The 20,136-nt window shown below is 54.1% G+C and overlaps 1 protein-coding gene across 1 annotated transcript in view; it reads right to left on the bottom strand.

Annotated features, from left to right (window-relative positions):
* Positions 1-18,699, bottom strand: part of LOC140407029 (serine/threonine-protein phosphatase 4 catalytic subunit-like) — a 40,971-nt gene extending 22,272 nt beyond the window's left edge. Inside the window, exon 1 of the mRNA XM_072494811.1 lies at positions 18,589-18,699. Coding sequence (XP_072350912.1) covers positions 18,589-18,654 — 66 coding nt within the window. The 5' untranslated portion in view covers positions 18,655-18,699. The remainder of the gene's footprint in view (positions 1-18,588) is intronic.
* Between the last annotated feature and the right edge of the window lie 1,437 nt (positions 18,700-20,136).

Here is a 20,136-nt window from a genome sequence, read left to right as displayed (position 1 = left end):
CATCAAACACTCCCAGGACAGGTACAGCACGGGGTTCGATACAGAGTAAAGCTCCCTCTACACTGTCCCCATCAAACACTCCCAGGACAGGTACAGCACGGGGTTAGATACAGAGTAAAGCTCCCTCAACACTGCCCCCATCAAACACTCCCAGGACAGGTACAGCATGGGGTTAGATACAGAGTAAAGCTCCCTCCACACTGTCCCCATCAAACACTCCCAGGACAGGTACAGCACGGGTGTAGATACAGAGTAAAGCTCCCTCTACACTGTCCCCATCAAACACTCCCAGGATACGTACAGCACGTGGTTAGATACAGAGCAAAGCTCCCTCCACACTGTCCCCATCAAACACTCCCAGGACAGGTACAGCACGGGCTTAGATACAGAGTAAAGCTCCCTCTACACTATCCCCACCAACACTCCCAGGACAGGCACAGCACGGCGTCAGATACAGAGTAAAGCTCCCCCTCCACTCTCCCCATCAAACACTCCCAGGACAGGTACAGCACGGGGTTCGATACAGAGTAAAGCTCCCTCCACACTGTCCCCATCAAACACTCCCAGGACAGGAACAGCACGGGGTTAGATACAGAGTAAAGCTCCCTCAACACTGTCCCCATCAAACACTCCCAGGACAGGTACAGCACGGTGTTAGATACAGAGTAAAGCTCCCTCCACACTGTCCCCATCAAACACTCCCAGGACAGGTACAGCATGGGGTTAGATACAGAGTAAAGCTCCCTCCACACTGTCCCCATCAAACACTCCCAGGACAGGTACAGCACGGGTGTAGATACAGAGTAAAGCTCCCTCTACACTGTCCCCATCAAACACTCCCAGGACAGGTACAGCACGGGGTTAGATACAGAGTAAAGCTCCCTCTGCACTATCCCCATCAAACACTCCCAGGACAGGTACAGCACGGGGTTAGATACAGAGTAAAGCTCCCTCTACACTGTCCCCATCAAACACTCCCAGGATACGTACAGCACGGGGTTAGATACAGAGTAAAGCTCCCTCTACACTGTCCCCATCAAACACTCCCAGGATACGTACAGCACGGGGTTAGATACAGAGTAAAGCTCCCTCCACACTGTCCCCATCAAACACTCCCAGGACAGGTACAGCACGGGGTTAGATACAGAGTAAAGCTCCCTCCACACTGTCCCCATCAAACACTCCCAGGACAGGTACAGCACGGGGTTAGATACAGAGTAAAGCTCCCTCAACACTGTCCCCATCAAACACTCCCAGGACAGGTACAGCACGGTGTTAGATACAGAGTAAAGCTCCCTCCACACTGTCCCCATCAAACACTCCCAGGACAGGTACAGCATGGGGTTAGATACAGAGTAAAGCTCCCTCCACACTGTCCCCATCAAACACTCCCAGGACAGGTACAGCACGGGTGTAGATACAGAGTAAAGCTCCCTCTACACTGTCCTCATCAAACACTCCCAGGATACGTACAGCACGGGGTTAGATACAGAGTAAAGCTCCCTCCGCACTGTCCCCATCAAACACTCCCAGGACAGGTACAGCACGGGGTTAGATACAGAGTAAAGCTCCCTCTACACTATCCCCACCAACACTCCCAGGACAGGCACAGCACGGCGTCAGATACAGAGTAAAGCTCCCCCTCCACTCTCCCCATCAAACACTCCCAGGACAGGTACAGCACGGGGATAGATACAGAGTAAAGCTCCCTCTACACTGTCCCCATCAAACACTCCCAGGACAGGTACAGCACGGGGTTAGATACAGAGTAAAGCTCCCTCTACACTGTCCCCATCAAACACTCCCAGGACAGGTACTGCACGGGGTTGGATACAGAGTAAAGCTCCCTCCACACTGTCCCCATCAAACACTCCCAGGACAGGTACAGCACGGGGTTAGATACAGAGTAAAGCTCCCTCCACACTGTCCCCATCAAACACTCCCAGGACAGGTACAGCACGGGGTTCGATACAGAGTAAAGCTCCCTCTACACTGTCCCCATCAAACACTCCCAGGATACGTACAGCACGGGGTTAGATACAGAGTAAAGCTCCCTCCACACTGTCCCCATCAAACACTCCCAGGACAGGTACAGCACGGGGTTAGATACAGAGTAAAGCTCCCTCAACACTGTCCCCATCAAACACTCCCAGGACAGGTACAGCATGGGGTTAGATACAGAGTAAAGCTCCCTCCACACTGTCCCCATCAAACACTCCCAGGACAGGTACAGCACGGGTGTAGATACAGAGTAAAGCTCCCTCTACACTGTCCTCATCAAACACTCCCAGGATACGTACAGCACGGGGTTAGATACAGAGTAAAGCTCCCTCCACACTGTCCCCATCAAACACTCCCAGGACAGGTACAGCACGGGGTTAGATACAGAGTAAAGCTCCCTCTACACTATCCCCACCAACACTCCCAGGACAGGCACAGCACGGCGTCAGATACAGAGTAAAGCTCCCCCTCCACTCTCCCCATCAAACACTCCCAGGACAGGTACAGCACGGGGATAGATACAGAGTAAAGCTCCCTCTACACTGTCCCCATCAAACACTCCCAGGACAGGTACAGCACGGGGTTAGATACAGAGTAAAGTTCCCTCTACACTGTCCCCATCAAACACTCCCAGGACAGGTACTGCACGGGGTTAGATACAGAGTAAAGCTCCCTCCACACTGTCCCCATCAAACACTCCCAGGACAGGTACAGCACGGGGTTAGATACAGAGTAAAGCTCCCTCCACACTGTCCCCATCAAACACTCCCAGGACAGGTACAGCACGGGGTTCGATACAGAGTAAAGCTCCCTCTACACTGTCCCCATCAAACACTCCCAGGACAGGTACAGCACGGGGTTAGATACAGAGTAAAGCTCCCTCAACACTGCCCCCATCAAAGACTCCCAGGACAGGTACAGCATGGGGTTAGATACAGAGTAAAGCTCCCTCCACACTGTCCCCATCAAACACTCCCAGGACAGGTACAGCACGGGTGTCGATACAGAGTAAAGCTCCCCCTCCACTCTCCCCATCAAACACTCCCAGGACAGGTACAGCACGGGGTTAGATACAGAGTAAAGCTCCCTCCACACTGTCCCCATCAAACACTCCCAGGACAGGTACAGCACGGGCTTAGATACAGAGTAAAGCTCCCTCAACACTGTCCCCATCAAACACTCCAGGGACAGGTACAGCACGGTGTTAGATACAGAGTAAAGCTCCCTCCACACTGTCCCCATCAAACACTCCCAGGACAGGTACAGCATGGGGTTAGATACAGAGTAAAGCTCCCTCCACACTGTCCCCATCAAACACTCCCAGGACAGGTACAGCACGGGTGTAGATACAGAGTAAAGCTCCCTCTACACTGTCCCCATCAAACACTCCCAGGACAGGTACAGCACGGGGTTAGATACAGAGTAAAGCTCCCTCTGCACTATCCCCATCAAACACTCCCAGGACAGGTACAGCACGGGGTTAGATACAGAGTAAAGCTCCCTCTACACTGTCCCCATCAAACACTCCCAGGGTACGTACAGCACGGGGTTAGATACAGAGTAAAGCTCCCTCTACACTGTCCCCATCAAACACTCCCAGGATACGTACAGCACGTGGTTAGATACAGAGTAAAGCTCCCTCCACACTGTCCCCATCAAACACTCCCAGGACAGGTACAGCACGGGTGTAGATACAGAGTAAAGCTCCCTCTACACTGTCCTCATCAAACACTCCCAGGATACGTACAGCACGGGGTTAGATACAGAGTAAAGCTCCCTCCACACTGTCCCCATCAAACACTCCCAGGACTGGTACAGCACGGGGTTAGATACAGAGTAAAGCTCCCTCTACACTATCCCCACCAACACTCCCAGGACAGGCACAGCACGGCGTCAGATACAGAGTAAAGCTCCCCCTCCACTCTCCCCATCAAACACTCCCAGGACAGGTACAGCACGGGGATAGATACAGAGTAAAGCTCCCTCTACACTGTCCCCATCAAACACTCCCAGGACAGGTACAGCACGGGGTTAGATACAGAGTAAAGCTCCCTCTACACTGTCCCCATCAAACACTCCCAGGACAGGTACTGCACGGGGTTAGATACAGAGTAAAGCTCCCTCCACACTGTCCCCATCAAACACTCCCAGGACAGGTACAGCACGGGGTTAGATACAGAGTAAAGCTCCCTCCACACTGTCCCCATCAAACACTCCCAGGACAGGTACAGCACGGGGTTCGATACAGAGTAAAGCTCCCTCTACACTGTCCCCATCAAACACTCACAGGATACGTACAGCACGGGGTTAGATACAGAGTAAAGCTCCCTCCACACTGTCCCCATCAAACACTCCCAGGACAGGTACAGCACCGGGTGAGATACAGAGTAAAGCTCCCTCAACACTGTCCCCATCAAACACTCCCAGGACAGGTACAGCATGGGATTAGATACAGAGTAAAGCTCCCTCCACACTGTCCCCATCAAACACTCCCAGGACAGGTACAGCACGGGTGTAGATACAGAGTAAAGCTCCCTCTACACTGTCCCCATCAAACACTCCCAGGATACGTACAGCACGTGGTTAGATACAGAGTAAAGCTCCCTCCACACTGTCCCCATCAAACACTCCCAGGACAGGTACAGCACAGGGTTAGATACAGAGTAAAGCTCCCTCTACACTATCCCCACCAACACTCCCAGGACAGGAACAGCACGGGGTTAGATACAGAGTAAAGCTCCCCCTCCACTCTCCCCATCAAACACTCCCAGGACAGGTACAGCACGGGGATAGATACAGAGTAAAGCTCCCTCTACACTGTCCCCATCAAACACTCCCAGGACAGGTACAGCACGGGGTTCGATACAGGGTAAAGCTCCCCCTACACTCTCCCCATCAAACGCTCCCAGTACAGGTACAGCACAGGGTTAGATTCAGAGTAAAGCTCCCACAACACTGTCCCCATCAAACACTCCCAGGACAGGCACAGCACGGGGTTAGATATAGAGTAAACCTCCCTCTACACTGTCCCCATCAAACACTCCCAGGACAGGTACAGCACGGGGTTAGATACAGAGAAAAGCTCCCTCTACACTGTCCCCATCAAACACTCCCAGGACAGGTACAGCACGGGGTTAGATACAGAGTAAAGCTCCCTCTACACTGTCCCTATTAAACACTCCCAGGACAGGTACAGCACGGGGTTAGATACAGAGTAAAGCTCCCTCTACACTGTTCCCATCAAACACTCCCACGACAGGTACAGCACGGGGTTAGATATAGAGTAAACCTCCCTCTACACTGTCCCCATCAAACACTCCCAGGACAGGTACAGCACGGGGTTAGATACAGAGTAAAGCTCCCTCTACACTGTCCCCATCAAACACTCCCAGGACAGATACAGCATGGGGTTAGATACAGAGTAAAGCTCCCTCTACACTGTCCCTATTAAACACTCCCAGGACAGGTACAGCACGGGGTTAGATACAGAGTAAAGCTCCCTCTACACTGTTCCCATCAAACACTCCCAGGACAGGTACAGCACGAGGTTAGATACAGAGTAAACCTCCCTCGACACTGTCCCCATCAAACACTCCCAGGACAGGTACAGCACAGGGTTCGATGCAGAGTAAAGCTCCCTCTACACTGTTCCCATCAAACACTCCCAGGACAGGTATAGCACGGGGTTAGATACAGAGTAAAGCTCCCTCTACACTGTCCCCATCAAACACTCCCAGGACAGGTACAGCACGGGGTTCGATACAGAGTAAAGCTCCCTCGACACTGTCCCCATCAAACACTCCCAGGATACGTAAAGCACGGGGTTAGATACAGAGTAAAGCTCCCTCTACACTGTCCCCATCAAACACTCCCAGGACAGGTACAGCACGGGGTTCGATACAGAGTAAAGCTCCCTCTACACTGTCCCCATCAAACACTCCCAGGACAGGAATGGACGGGGTTAGATACAGAGTAAAGCTCCCTCGTCACTGTCCCCATCAAACACTCCCAGGACAGGTACAGCACGGAGTTAGATACAGAGTAAAGCTCCCTCCACACTGTCCCCATCAAACACTCCCAGGACAGTTACAGCACGGGGTTAGATACACAGCAAAGCTCCATCCACACTGTCCCCATCAAACACTCCCAGGACAGGTACAGCACGGGGTTAGATACAGAGTAAAGCTCGCACCACACTGTCCCCTTCAAAGACTCCCAGGGCAGGTACAGCACGGGGTTAGATACAGAGTAAAGCTCCCTCTGCACTATCCCCATCAAACACTCCCAGGACAGGTACAGCACGGGGTTAGATACAGAGTAAAGCTCCCTCTACACTGTCCCCATCAAACACTCCCAGGATACGTACAGCACGGGGTTAGATACAGAGTAAAGCTCTCTCTACACTGTCCCCATCAAACACTCCCAGGATACGTACAGCACGGGGTTAGATACAGAGTAAAGCTCCCTCCACACTGTCCCCATCAAACACTCCCAGGACAGGTACAGCATGGGGTTAGATACAGAGTAAAGCTCCCTCCACACTGTCCCCATCAAACACTCCCAGGACAGGTACAGCACGGGTGTAGATACAGAGTAAAGCTCCCTCTACACTGTCCCCATCAAACACTCCCAGGATACGGACAGCACGGGTTTAGATACAGAGTAAAGCTCCCTCCACACTGTCCCCATCAAACACTCCCAGGACAGGTACAGCACGGGGTTAGATACAGAGTAAAGCTCCCTCCACACTGTCCCCATCAAACACTCCCAGGACAGGTACAGCACGGGGTTCGATACAGAGTAAAGCTCCCTCTACACTGTCCCCATCAAACACTCGCAGGATACGTACAGCACGGGGTTAGATACAGAGTAAAGCTCCCTCCACACTGTCCCCATCAAACACTCCCAGGACAGGTACAGCACGGGGTTAGATACAGAGTAAAGCTCCCTCAACACTGTCCCCATCAAACACTCCCAGGACAGGTACAGCATGGGGTTAGATACAGAGTAAAGCTCCCTCCACACTGTCCCCATCAAACACTCCCAGGACAGGTACAGCACGGGTGTAGATACAGAGTAAAGCTCCCTCTACACTGTCCCCATCAAACACTCCCAGGATACGTACAGCACGTGGTTAGATACAGAGTAAAGCTCCCTCCACACTGTCCCCATCAAACACTCCCAGGACAGGTACAGCACGGGGTTAGATACAGAGTAAAGCTCCCTCTACACTATCCCCACCAACACTCCCAGGACAGGCACAGCACGGCGTCAGATACAGAGTAAAGCTCCCCCTCCACTCTCCCCATCAAACACTCCCAGGACAGGTACAGCACGGGGATAGATACAGAGTAAAGCTCCCTCTACACTGTCCCCATCAAACACTCCCAGGACAGGTACAGCACGGGGTTCGATACAGGGTAAAGCTCCCCCTACACTCTCCCCATCAAACGCTCCCAGGACAGGTACAGCACAGGGTTAGATTCAGAGTAAAGCTCCCTCCACACTGTCCCCATCAAACACTCCCAGGACAGGCACAGCACGGGGTTAGATACAGAGTAAAGCTCCTTCTACACTGTCCCCATCAAACACTCCCAGGACAGGTACAGCTCGGGGTTAGATACACAGCAAAGCTCCATCCACACTGTCCCCATCAAACACTCCCTGGACAGGTACAGCACGGGGTTAGACACAGAGTAAAGCTCCCTCTACACTGTCCCCATCAAACACTCGCAGGACAGGTCCAGCATGGGGTTAGATACAGCGTAAAGCTCACTCTACACTGTCCCCATCAAACACTCCCAGGACAGGTACAGCACAGGGTTAGATACAGAGTAAAGCTCCCTCCACACTGTCCCCATCAAACACTCCCAGGACAGGTACAGCACGGGGTTAGATACACAGCAAAGCTCCATCCACACAGTCCCCATCAAACACTCCCACGACAGGTACAGCACGGGGTGAGATACAGAGTGAAGCTCCCTCCACACTGTCCCCATCAAACACTCCCAGGACAGGTACTGCACAGGGTTAGATACAGAGTAAAGCTCCCTCTACACAGTGCCCACCAAACACTCCCAGGCAGGTTCAGCACGGGTTTAGATACAGAGTAAAGCTCCCTCTACACTGTCCCCATCAAACACTCACAGGGCAGGTACAGCACGGGTTTAGATACAGAGTAAAGCTCCATCTACACTGTCCCCATCAAACACTCCCAGGACAGGTACAGCACGGGTTTAGATACAGAGTAAAGCTCCCTCTACACTGTCCCCATCAAACACTCGCAGGACAGGTCCAGCATGGGGTTAGATACAGCGTAAAGCTCACTCTACACTGTCCCCATCAAACACTCCCAGGACAGGTACAGCACAGGGTTAGATACAGAGTAAAGCTCCCTCCACACTGTCCCGATCAAACACTCCCAGGACAGGTATAGCACGGGGTTAGGTAAACAGCAAAGCTCCATCCACACAGTCCCCATCAAACACTCCCAGGCCAGGTACAGCACAGCGTGAGATACAGAGTAAAGCTCCCTCTACACTGTCCCCATCAAACACTCGCAGGACAGGTCCAGCATGGGGTTAGATACAGCGTAAAGCTCCCTCTACACTGTCCCCATCAAACACTCACAGGGCAGGTACAGCACGCGTTTAGATACAGAGTAAAGCTCCATCTACAATGTCCCCATCAAACACTCCCAGGACAGGTACAGCACGCGTTTAGATACAGAGTAAAGCTCCCTCTACACTGTCCCCATCAATCACTCCCAGGACAGGTACAGCACGGGGTTAGATACAGAGTAAAGCTCCATCTACAATGTCCCCATCAAACACTCACAGGACAGGTACAGCACGGGGTTAGATACAGAGTAAAGCTCCATCTACAATGTCCCCATCAAACACTCACAGGACAGGTACAGCACGGGGTTAGATACAGCGTAAAGCTCCCTCTACACTGTCCCCATCAAACACTCACAGGGCAGGTACAGCACGGGTTTAGATACAGAGTAAAGCTCCCTCCACACTGTTCCCATCAAACACTCGCAGGACAGGTCCAGCATGGGGGGAGATACAGCGTAAAGCTCACTCTACACTGTCCCCATCAAACACTCCCAGGACAGGTACAGCACAGGGTTAGATACAGAGTAAAGCTCCCTCCACACTGTCCCCATCAAACACTCCCAGGACAGGTACAGCACGGGGTGAGATAGAGAGTGAAGCTCCCTCCAAACTGTCCCCATCAAACACTCCGAGGACAGGTACTGCACAGGGTTAGATACAGAGTAAAGCTCCCTCTACACAGTCCCCACCAAACACTCCCAGGGCAGGTTCAGCACGGGTTTAGATAGAGAGTAAAGCTCCCTCTACACTGTCCCCATCAAACACTCCCAGGACAGGTATAGCACGGGTTTAGATACAGAGTAAAGCTCCCTCTACACAGTCCCCACCAAACACTCACAGGTCAGGTACAGCACGGGTTTAGATACAGAGAAAAGCTCCATCTACACTGTCCCCATCAAACACTCCCACAACAGGTACAGCACGGGTGTGGATACAGAGTAAAGCACTCTCTACACTGTTCCCATCAAACACTCCCAGGACAGTTACAGCTCACGGTTAGACACTGAGTAAAGATCCCTCTACACAGTCCCCAACAAATACTCCCAGGACAGGTACAGCACGGGGTTAGATACAGAGTAAAGCTCCCTCTACACTGTCTCCATCAAACACTCCCAGGACAGTTATAGCACGGGGTTAGATACACAGCAAAGCTCCATCCACACTGTCCCCATCAAACACTCCCAGGACAGGTACAGCATGGGGTTAGATACAGAGTAAAGCTCGCTCTACACTGTCCCCTTCAAAGACTCCCAGGACAGGTACAGCATGGGGTTAGATACAGAGTAAAGCTCGCTCTACACTGTCCCCATCAAACAATCCCACGACAGGTACAGCACGGGGTTAGATACAGAGTAAAGCTCCCTCTACACTTTCCCCATCAAACACTCCCAGGACAGGTACAGCACGGGGTTATATACACAGCAAAGCTCCATCCACACTGTCCCCATCAAATACTCCCTGGACAGGTACAGCATGGGGTTAGATACAGAGTAAAGCTCCCTCTACACTGTCCCCGTCAAACACTCCCAAGACAGGTACAGCACGGGGTTAGATACAGCGTAAAGCTCCCTCTGCACTGTCCCCATCAAACACTCCCAGGGCAGGGACAGCACGGGGTTAGATACAGAATAAAGCTCTCTCTACACTGTCCCCACCAAACACTCCCAGGACAGGTACAGCACGGCGTGAGATACAGAGTGAAGCTCCCTCCACACTGTCCCCATCAAACACTCCCAGGACAGGTACTGCACAGGGTTAGATACAGAGTAAAGCTCCCTCTACACAGTCCCCACCAAACACTCCCAGGGCAGGTTCAGCACGGGTTTAGATACAGAGTAAAGCTCCCTCCAGACTTTCCCCATCAAACAATCCCAGGACAGGTACAGCACGGGGTTAGATACACAGCAAAGCTCCATCCACACTGTCCCCATCAAACACTCCCTGGACAGGTACAGCACGGGTTCAGATACAGAGTAAAGCTCCATCTACAATGTCCCCATCAAACACTCCCAGGACAGGTACAGCACGGGTTTAGATACAGAGTAAAGCTCCCTCTACACTGTCCCCATCAAACACTCGCAGGACAGGTACAGCACAGGGTTAGATACAGAGTAAAGCTCCCTCCACACTGTCCCCATCAAACACTCCCAGGACAGGTAGAGCACGGGGTTAGATACACAGCAAAGCTCCATCCACACAGTCCCCATTAAACACTCCCAGGACAGGTACAGCACGGGGTTAGATACTGAGTAAAGCTCCCTCCACACTGTCCCCATCAAACACTCCCAGGACAGGCACAGCACGGGGTTAGACACAGAGTAAAGCTCCCTCTACACTGTCCCCATCAAACACTCCCAGGACAGGTAGAGCACAGGGTGAGATACAGAGTAAAGCTCCCTCCACACTGTCCCCATCAAACACTCCCAGGACAGGTAGAGCACGGGGTTAGATACACAGCAAAGCTCCATCCACACAGTCCCCATTAAACACTCCCAGGACAGGTACAGCACGGGGTTAGATACTGAGTAAAGCTCCCTCCACACTGTCCCCATCAAACACTCCCAGGACAGGCACAGCACGGGGTTAGACACAGAGTAAAGCTCCCTATAGTCTGTCCCCATCAAACACTCCCTGGACAGGTACAGCACAGGGTTAGATACAGAGTAAAGCTCCCTCTACACAGTCCCCACCAAACACTCCCAGGGCAGGTACAGCACGGGGTTAGATACAGAGTGAAGCTCCCTCTGCACTGTCCCCATCAAACACTCCCAAGACAGGTACAGCACGGGGTTAGATACAGCGTAAAGCTCCCTCTACACTGTCCCCATCAAACACTCACAGGGCAGGTACAGCACGGGATTAGATACAGAGTAAAGCTCCATCTACAATGTCCCCATCAAACAGTCCCAGGACTGGCACAGCACGGGGTTAGACACAGAGTAAAGCTCCCTCTAGACTGTCCCCATCAAACACTCCCAGAACAGGTACAGCATGGGTGTAGATACAGAGTAAAGCGCTCTCTACACTGTCCCCATCAAACACTCTCAGAACAGGTACAGCACGGGGTTAGATACAGAGTAAAGCTCCCTCTACACTATCCCCATCAAACACTCCCAGGACAGGTACAGCACAGGGTTAGATACAGAGTAAAGCTCCGTCCACACTGTCCCCATCAAACACTCCCAGGACAGGTACAGCACGGGGTTCGATACAGAGTAAAGCTCCCTCTACACTGTCCCCATCAAACACTCCCAGGACAGGCACAGCACGGGGTCAGATACAGAGTAAAGCTCCCCCGACACTCTCCCCATCAAACGCTCCCAGGACAGGAAAAGCACAGGGTTAGATACAGAGTAAAGCGCCCTCCACACTTTCCCCATCAAACACTCCCAGGACAGGCACAGCACGGGGTTAGATACACAGCAAAGCTCCATCCACACTGTCCCCATCAAACACTCCCAGGAGAGGTACAGCACGGGGTTAGATACAGAGTAAAGCTCGCTCTACACTGTCCCCTTCAAAGACTCCCAGGACAGGGACAGCACAGGGTTAGACACAGAGTAAAGCTCCCTCTACACTGTCCCCATCAAACAATCCCACGACAGGTACAGCACGGGGTTAGATACAGAGTAAAGCTCCCTCTACACTGTCCTCATCAAACACTCCCAGGACAGGTACAGCACGGGGTTAGATACACAGCAAAGCTCCATCCACACTGTCCCCATCAAACACTCCCTGGACAGGTACAGCATGGGGTTAGATACAGAGTAAAGCTCCCTCTACACTTTCCCCATCAAACACTCCCAGGACAGGTACAGCACGGGGTTAGATACACAGCAAAGCTCCATCCACACTGTCCCCATCAAACACTCCCTGGACAGGTACAGCATGGGGTTAGATACAGAGTAAAGCTCCCTCTACACTGTCCCCGTCAAACACTCCCAAGACAGGTACAGCACGGGGTTAGATACAGCGTAAAGCTCCCTCTGCACTGTCCCCATCAAACACTCCCAGGGCAGGTACAGCACGGCGTGAGATACAGAGTGAAGCTCCCTCCACACTGTCCCCATCAAACACTCCCAGAACAGGTACAGCACGGGTGTAGATACAGAGTAAAGCGCTCTCTACACTGTCCCCATCAAACACTCCCAGGTCAGGTACAGCACGGAGTTAGATACAGAGTAAAGCTCCCTCTACACTGTCCCCATCAAACACTCCCAGAACAGGTACAGCACAGGGTTAGATACAGAGTAAAGCTCCCTCTACACTGTCCCCATCAAACACTCCCAGGACAGGTACAGCACAGGGTTAGATACAGAGTAAAGCTCCCTCCACACTGTCCCCATCAAACACTCTCAGGACAGGCACAGCACAGGGTTAGACACAGAGTAAAGCTCCCTCTACACTGTCCCCGTCAAACTCTCCCAGCACAGGTACAGCACGGGTGTAGATACAGAGTAAAGCTCTCTCTACACTGTTCCCATCAAACACTCCCGGGACAGTTACAGCTCACGGTTAGACACTGAGTAAAGTTCCTTCTACACTGTCCCCATCAAACACTCCAGGACAGGTACAGCACGGGGTTAGATACAGAGTAAAGCTCCCTCTACACTGTCCCCATCAAACACTCCCAGGACAGTTACAGCACGGGGTTAGATACACAGCAAAGCTCCATCCACACTGTCCCCATCAATCACTCCCAGGACAGGTACAGCACGGGGTTAGATACAGAGTAAAGCTCACTCTACACTGTCCCCATCAAACAATCCCACGACAGGTACAGCACGGGGTTAGATACAGAGTAAAGCTCCCTCTACACTGTCCCCATCAAACACTCCCAGGACAGGTACAGCACAGGGTTAGATACAGAGTAAAGCTCCCACCACACTGTCCCCATCAAACACTCCCAGGACAGGTACAGCACAGGGTTAGATACAGAGTGAAGCTCCCTCCACACTGTCCCCATGAAACAATCCCAGGACAGGTACTGTACAGGGTTAGATACAGAGTAAAGCTCCCTCTACACTGTCCTCATCAAACACTCCCAGAACAGGTACAGCACGGGTGTAGATACAGAGTAAAGCGCTCTCTACAATGTTCCCATCAAACACTCCCAGGACAGTTACAGCTCACGGTTAGACACTGAGTAAAGCTCCCTCTACACTGTCCCCATCAAACACTCCCAGGACAGGAATGGACAAGGTTAGATACAGAGTAAAGCTCCCTCGTCACTGTCCCCATCAGACACTCCCAGGACAGGTACAGCATGGAGTTAGATACAGAGTAAAGCTCCCTCCACACTGTCCCCATCAAACACTCCCAGGACAGTTACAGCACGGGGTTAGATACACAGCAAAGCTCCATCCACACTGTCCCCATCAAACACTCCCAGGACAGGTACAGCACGGGGTTAGATACAGAGTAAAGCTCGCTCTACACTGTCCCCTTCAAAGACTCCCAGGGCAGGTACAGCACGGGGTTAGATACAGAGTAAAGCTCCCTCGACACTGTCCCCATCAAACACTCCCAGGACAGGTACAGCACAGGGTTAGATACAGAGTAAAGCTCCCTCCACACTGTCCCCATCAAACACTCCCAGGACAGGTACAGCACGCGGTTAGATACAGAGTAAAGCTCACTCTACACTGTCCCCATCAAACACTCCCAGGACAGGTACAGCACAGGGTTAGAATCAGAGTAAAGCTCCCTCCACACTGTCCCGATCAAACAGTCCCAGGACAGGCACAGCACGGGGTTAGACACAGAGTAAAGCTCCCTCTAGTCTGTCCCCATCAAACACTCCCAGAACAGGTACAGCATGGGTGTAGATACAGAGTAAAGCTCCCTCTACACTGACCCCATCAAACACTCCCAGGACAGGTACAGCACGGGGTTAGATACAGAGTAAAGCTCCCTCTACACTGTCCCCATCAAACACTCCCAGAACAGGTACAGCACGGGGTTAGATACAGAGTAAAGCTCCCTCTACACTGTCCCCATCAAACACTCCCAGAACAGGTACAGCACAGGGTTAGATACAGAGTAAAGCTCCGTCCACACTGTCCCCATCAAACACTCCCAGGACAGGTACAGCACGGGGTTAGATACACAGCAAAGCTCCATCCAAACTGTCCCCCTCAAACACTCCCAGGACAGGTACAGCACGGGGTTAGATACAAAGTAAAGCTCCCTCTACACTGTCCCCATCAAACACTCCCAGGACAGGCACAGCACGGGGTCAGATACAGAGTAAAGCTCCCCTGACACTCTCCCCATCAAACGCTCCCAGGACAGGGACAGCACGGGGTTAGATACAGAGTAAAGCGCCCTCCACACTTTCCCCATCAAACACTCCCAGGACAGGCACAGCACGGGGTTAGACACAGAGTAAAGCTCCCTCTAGGCTGTCCCCATCAAACACTCCCAGAACAGGTACAGCACGGGTGTGGATACAGAGTCAAGCGCTCTCTACACTGTTCCCATCAAACACTCCCAGGACAGTTATAGCACGGGTTTAGATACACAGCAAAGCTCCATCCACACTGTCCCCATCAAACACTCCCAGGACAGGTACAGCACGGGGTTAGATACAGAGTAAAGCTCGCTCTACACTGTCCCCTTCAAAGACTCCCAGGACAGGTACAGCATGGGGTTAGATACAGAGTAAAGCTCCGTCTACACTGTCCCCATCAATCCCACGACAGGGACAGCACAGGGTTAGACACAGAGTAAAGCTCCCTCTACACTGTCCCCATCAAACAATCCCACGACAGGTACAGCACGGGGTTAGATACAGAGTAAAGCTCCCTCTACACTTTCCCCATCAAACACTCCCAGGACAGGTACAGCACGGGGTTAGATACACAGCAAAGCTCCATCCACACTGTCCCCATCAAACACTCCCAGGACAGGTACAGCATGGGGTTAGATACAGAGTAAAGCTCCCGCTACACTGTCCCCGTCAAACACTCCCAAGACAGGTACAGCACGGGGTTAGATACAGCGTAAAGCTCCCTCTGCACTGTCCCCATCAAACACTCCCAGGGCAGGTACAGCACGGGTTTAGATACAGAGTAAAGCTCCATCTACACTGTCCCCATCAAACACTCCCAGGACAGGTACAGCACGGGTTTATATACAGAGTAAAGCTCCCTCTACACTGTCCCCATCAAACACTCGCAGGACAGGTCCAGCATGGGATTAGATACAGCGTAAAGCTCACTCTACACTGTCCCCATCAAACACTCCCAGGACAGGTACAGCACGGGTGTAGATACAGAGTAAAGCTCCCTCTACACTGTTCCCATCAAACACTCCCAGGACAGTTACAGCTCACGGTTAGACACTGAGTAAAGCTCCCTCGACACTGTCCCCATCAAACACTCCCAGGGCAGGTACAGCACGGGGTTAGATACAGAGTAAAGCTCCCTCTACACTGTCCCCATCAAACACTCCCAGGACAGTTACAGCACGGGGTTAGATAGAGAGTAAAGCTCCCTCCACACTGTCCCCATCAAACACTCCCAGGACAGGCACAGCACGGGGTTAGACACAGAGCAAAGCTCCCTTTAGTCTGTCCCCATCAAACACTCCCAGAACAGGTACAGCACGGGTGAAGATACAGAGTAAAGCGCTCTCTACACTGTTCCCATCAAACACTCCCAGGACAGTTACAGCACGGGGTTAGATACACAGCAAAGCTCCATCCACACTGTCCCCATCAAACACTCCCTGGACAGGTACAGCACGGGGTTAGATACAGAGTAAAGCTCCCGCTACACTGTCCCCATCAAACACTCCCAAGACAGGTAGAGCACGGGGTTAGATACAGAGTAAAGCTCCCTCTACCCTGTCCCCATCAAACACTCCCAGGGCAGGGTGTGCACGGGTTTAGATACAGAGTAAAGTTCCGTCTACACTGTCCCCATCAAACAATCGCAGGACAGGTACAGCACAGGGTTAGATACAGAGTAAAGGTCCCGCTACACAGTCCCCATCAAACACTCCCAGGGCAGGTACAGCACGGGGTTAGATACACAGCAAAGCTCCATCCATACTGTCCCCATCAAACACTCCCAGGACAGGTACAGCACGGGGTTAGATATAGAGCAAAGCTCCCTCTACACTGTCCCCATCAAACACTCCCAGGACAGGTACAGCACGGGCTGAGATACAGAGTAAAGCTCCTTCTACACTGTCCCCATCAAACACTCCCAGGACAGGTACAACACCGGGTTAGATACCCAGCAAAGCTCCATCCACACTGTCCCCATCAAACACTCCCAGGACAGGTACAGCACGGGGTTAGATACAGAGTAAAGCTCCCTCCTCACTGTCCCCATCAAACACTCCCAGGACAGGCACAGCACGGGGTTGGATACAGAGTAAAGCTCCCCCTACACTCTCCCCAACAAACACTCCCAGGACAGGCACAGCACGGGGTTGGATACAGAGTAAAGCTCCCTCCACAATGTCCCCATCAAACACTCACAGAACAGGTACAGCACGGGTGTAGATACAGAGTAAAGCTCCCTCTACACTGTCCCCATCAAACAATCCCACGACAGGTACAGCACGGGGTTAGATACAGAGTAAAGCTCCCTCTACACTTTCCCCGTCAAACACTTCCAGGACAGGTACAGCACGGGGTTAGATACACAGCAAAGCTCCATCCACACTGTCCCCATCAAACACTCCCAGGACAGGTACAGCGCGGGGTTAGATACACAGCAAAGCTACATCCACACTGTCCCCATCAAACAGTCCTTGGACAGGTACAACACGGGGATAGATACAGAGTGAAGCTCCCTCTACACTGTCCCCATCAAACACTCCCAGGACAGGTACAGCACAGGGTTAGATACACAGGAAAGCTCCCTCTACACTGTCCCCTTCAAACACTCGCAGGACAGGTACAGCACAGGTTTAGATACAGAGTAAAGCTCCCTCTACACTGTCCTCATCAAACACTCCCTGGACAGGTACAGTACGGCGTTAGATACAGAGTAAAGCTCCCTCTACATTGTCCCATCAAACACTCACAGGGCAGGTACAGCACGGGTTTAGATGCAGAGTAAAGCTCCCTCTACACTTTCCCCATCAAACACTCCCACGACAGGTACAGCACAGAGTTAGATACAGAGTAAAGCTCCCTCTACACTGTCCTCATCAAACACTCCCACGACAGGTACAGCACAGAGTTCGATACAGAGTAAAGCTCACTCTACACTGTCCCCATCAAACACTCCCAGGACAGGTACAGCACGGAGTTAGATACAGAGTAAAGCTTCCTCTACACTGTCCCCATCAAACACTCCCAGGACAGATATCGCACGAGGTTAGATACAGAGTAAAGCTCCCTCTACACTGTCCCCATCAAACACTCCCAGGACAGGTACTGCACAGGGTTAGATACAGAGTAAAGCTCCCTCTACACTGTCCCCATCAAACACTCCCAGGACAGGTACAGCACGAGGTTAGATACAGAGTAAAGCTCCCTCTGCACTGTCCCCATCAAACACTCCCAGGACAGGTACAGCACGGGGTTAGATACAGAGTAAAGCTCCCTCCACACTGTCCCCATCAAACACTCCCAGGACAGGTACAGCACGGGGTTAGATACAGAGTAAAGCTCCCTCTGCACTGTCCCCGTCAAACACTCCCAGGACAGGTACAGCACAGGGTTAGATACAGAGTAAAGCTCCCTCCACACTGTCCCCATCAAACACTCCCAGGACAGGTACAGCATGGGGTTAGATACAGAGTAAAGCTCCCTCTACACTGTCCCCATCAAACACTCCCAGGACAGGTACAGCACGGTGTTAGATACAGAGTAAAGCTCCCTCTACACTGTCCCCATTAAACACTCCCAGGACAGGTACAGCACGGGGTTAGATACAGAGTAAAGCTCCCTCTGCACTGTCCCCATCAAACATTACGCCCGTCCCGCACGACAGCACCTCCTAACCTTCAGAGCGAGCAGCAGTAGGAACGTCTCGACACTGTAGAAACCTCGGTCCACAAAGTCGCCCATGAACAGGTAATTCGTTTCAGGAACATCACCACCCACCTGGGGAGAGACGAGTCAACAGTTGTCCCGAAAACAAAAATCTGCCCTGGGGATCCGTACGACGGGTTAGGGACGGTGCGACGGAGAGGCGGCGAGCGGGAGGCGGCGAGGGAGACGGGGAGGGAGGGAGGGAGACGGGGAGGGAGGGAGGGAGACGGGGAGGGAGGGAGACGGGGAGGGAGGGAGGGAGACGGGGAGGGAGGGAGGGAGACGGGGAGGGAGGGAGGGAGACGGGGAGGGAGGGAGGGAGACGGGGAGGGAGGGGGGGAGACGGGGAGGGAGGGAGGGAGGGAGGGAGGGAGGGAGGGAGGGAGGGAGACGGGGAGGGAGGGAGGGAGGGAGACGGGGAGGGAGGGAGGGAGGGAGGGAGGGAGGGAGACGGGGAGGGAGGGAGGGAGGGAGACGGGGAGGGAGGGAGGGAGGGAGACGGGGAGGGAGGGAGGGAGACGGGGAGGGAGGGAGGGAGACGGGGAGGGAGGGAGGGAGACGGGGAGGGAGGGAGACGGGGAGGGAGGGAGACGGGGAGGGAGGGAGGGGGGGAGGGAGACGGGGAGGGGGGTGGGGGGAGGGAGACGGGGAGGGGGGGGGGAGGGAGACGGGGAGGGGGGGGGGGAGGGAGACGGGGAGGGGGGGGGGGGAGGGAGACGGGGAGGGGGGGGGGAGGGAGACGGGGAGGGGGGGGGGAGGGAGACGGGGAGGGGGGGGGGAGGGAGACGGGGAGGGGGGGGGGAGGGAGACGGGGAGGGAGACGGGGAGGGAGACGGGGAGGGGGGGGGAGGGAGACGGGGAGGGGGGGGAGGGAGACGGGGAGGGGGGGGGAGGGAGACGGGGAGGGAGACGGGGAGGGGGGGGGGAGGGAGACGGGGAGGTGGGGGGGGGGGGGGGGAGACGGGGAGGGGGGGGGGGAGGGAGACGGGGAGGGGGGGGGAGGGAGACGGGGAGGGGGGGGGAGGGAGACGGGGAGGGGGGGGGAGGGAGACGGGGAGGGGGGGGGGAGGGAGACGGGGAGGGGGGGGGAGGGAGACGGGGAGGGGGGGGAGGGAGACGGGGAGGGGGGGGAGGGAGACGGGGAGGGGGGGGAGGGAGACGGGGAGGGGGGGGAGGGAGACGGGGAGGGGGGGGGAGGGAGACGGGGAGGGGGGGGGGAGGGAGACGGGGGGGGGGGGAGGGAGACGGGGAGGGGGGGGAGGGAGACGGGGAGGGGGGGGAGGGAGACGGGGAGGGGGGGGGAGGGAGACGGGGAGGGGGGGGGAGGGAGACGGGGAGGGGGGGGGAGGGAGACGGGGAGGGGGGGGGGAGGGGGGGGGAGGGAGACGGGGAGGGGGGGGGGAGGGAGACGGGGAGGGGGGGGAGGGAGACGGGGAGGGGGGGGAGGGAGACGGGGAGGGGGGGGAGGGAGACGGGGAGGGGGGGGAGGGAGACGGGGAGGGGGGGGAGGGAGACGGG

This window comes from Scyliorhinus torazame, unplaced genomic scaffold, assembly GCF_047496885.1.
Source record: "Scyliorhinus torazame isolate Kashiwa2021f unplaced genomic scaffold, sScyTor2.1 scaffold_1116, whole genome shotgun sequence".
Classification (NCBI taxonomy): domain Eukaryota; kingdom Metazoa; phylum Chordata; class Chondrichthyes; order Carcharhiniformes; family Scyliorhinidae; genus Scyliorhinus; species Scyliorhinus torazame.
The sequence above is the reverse complement of the archived record's forward strand: the minus strand, read 5'-3'. Positions and strand labels throughout refer to the sequence as shown.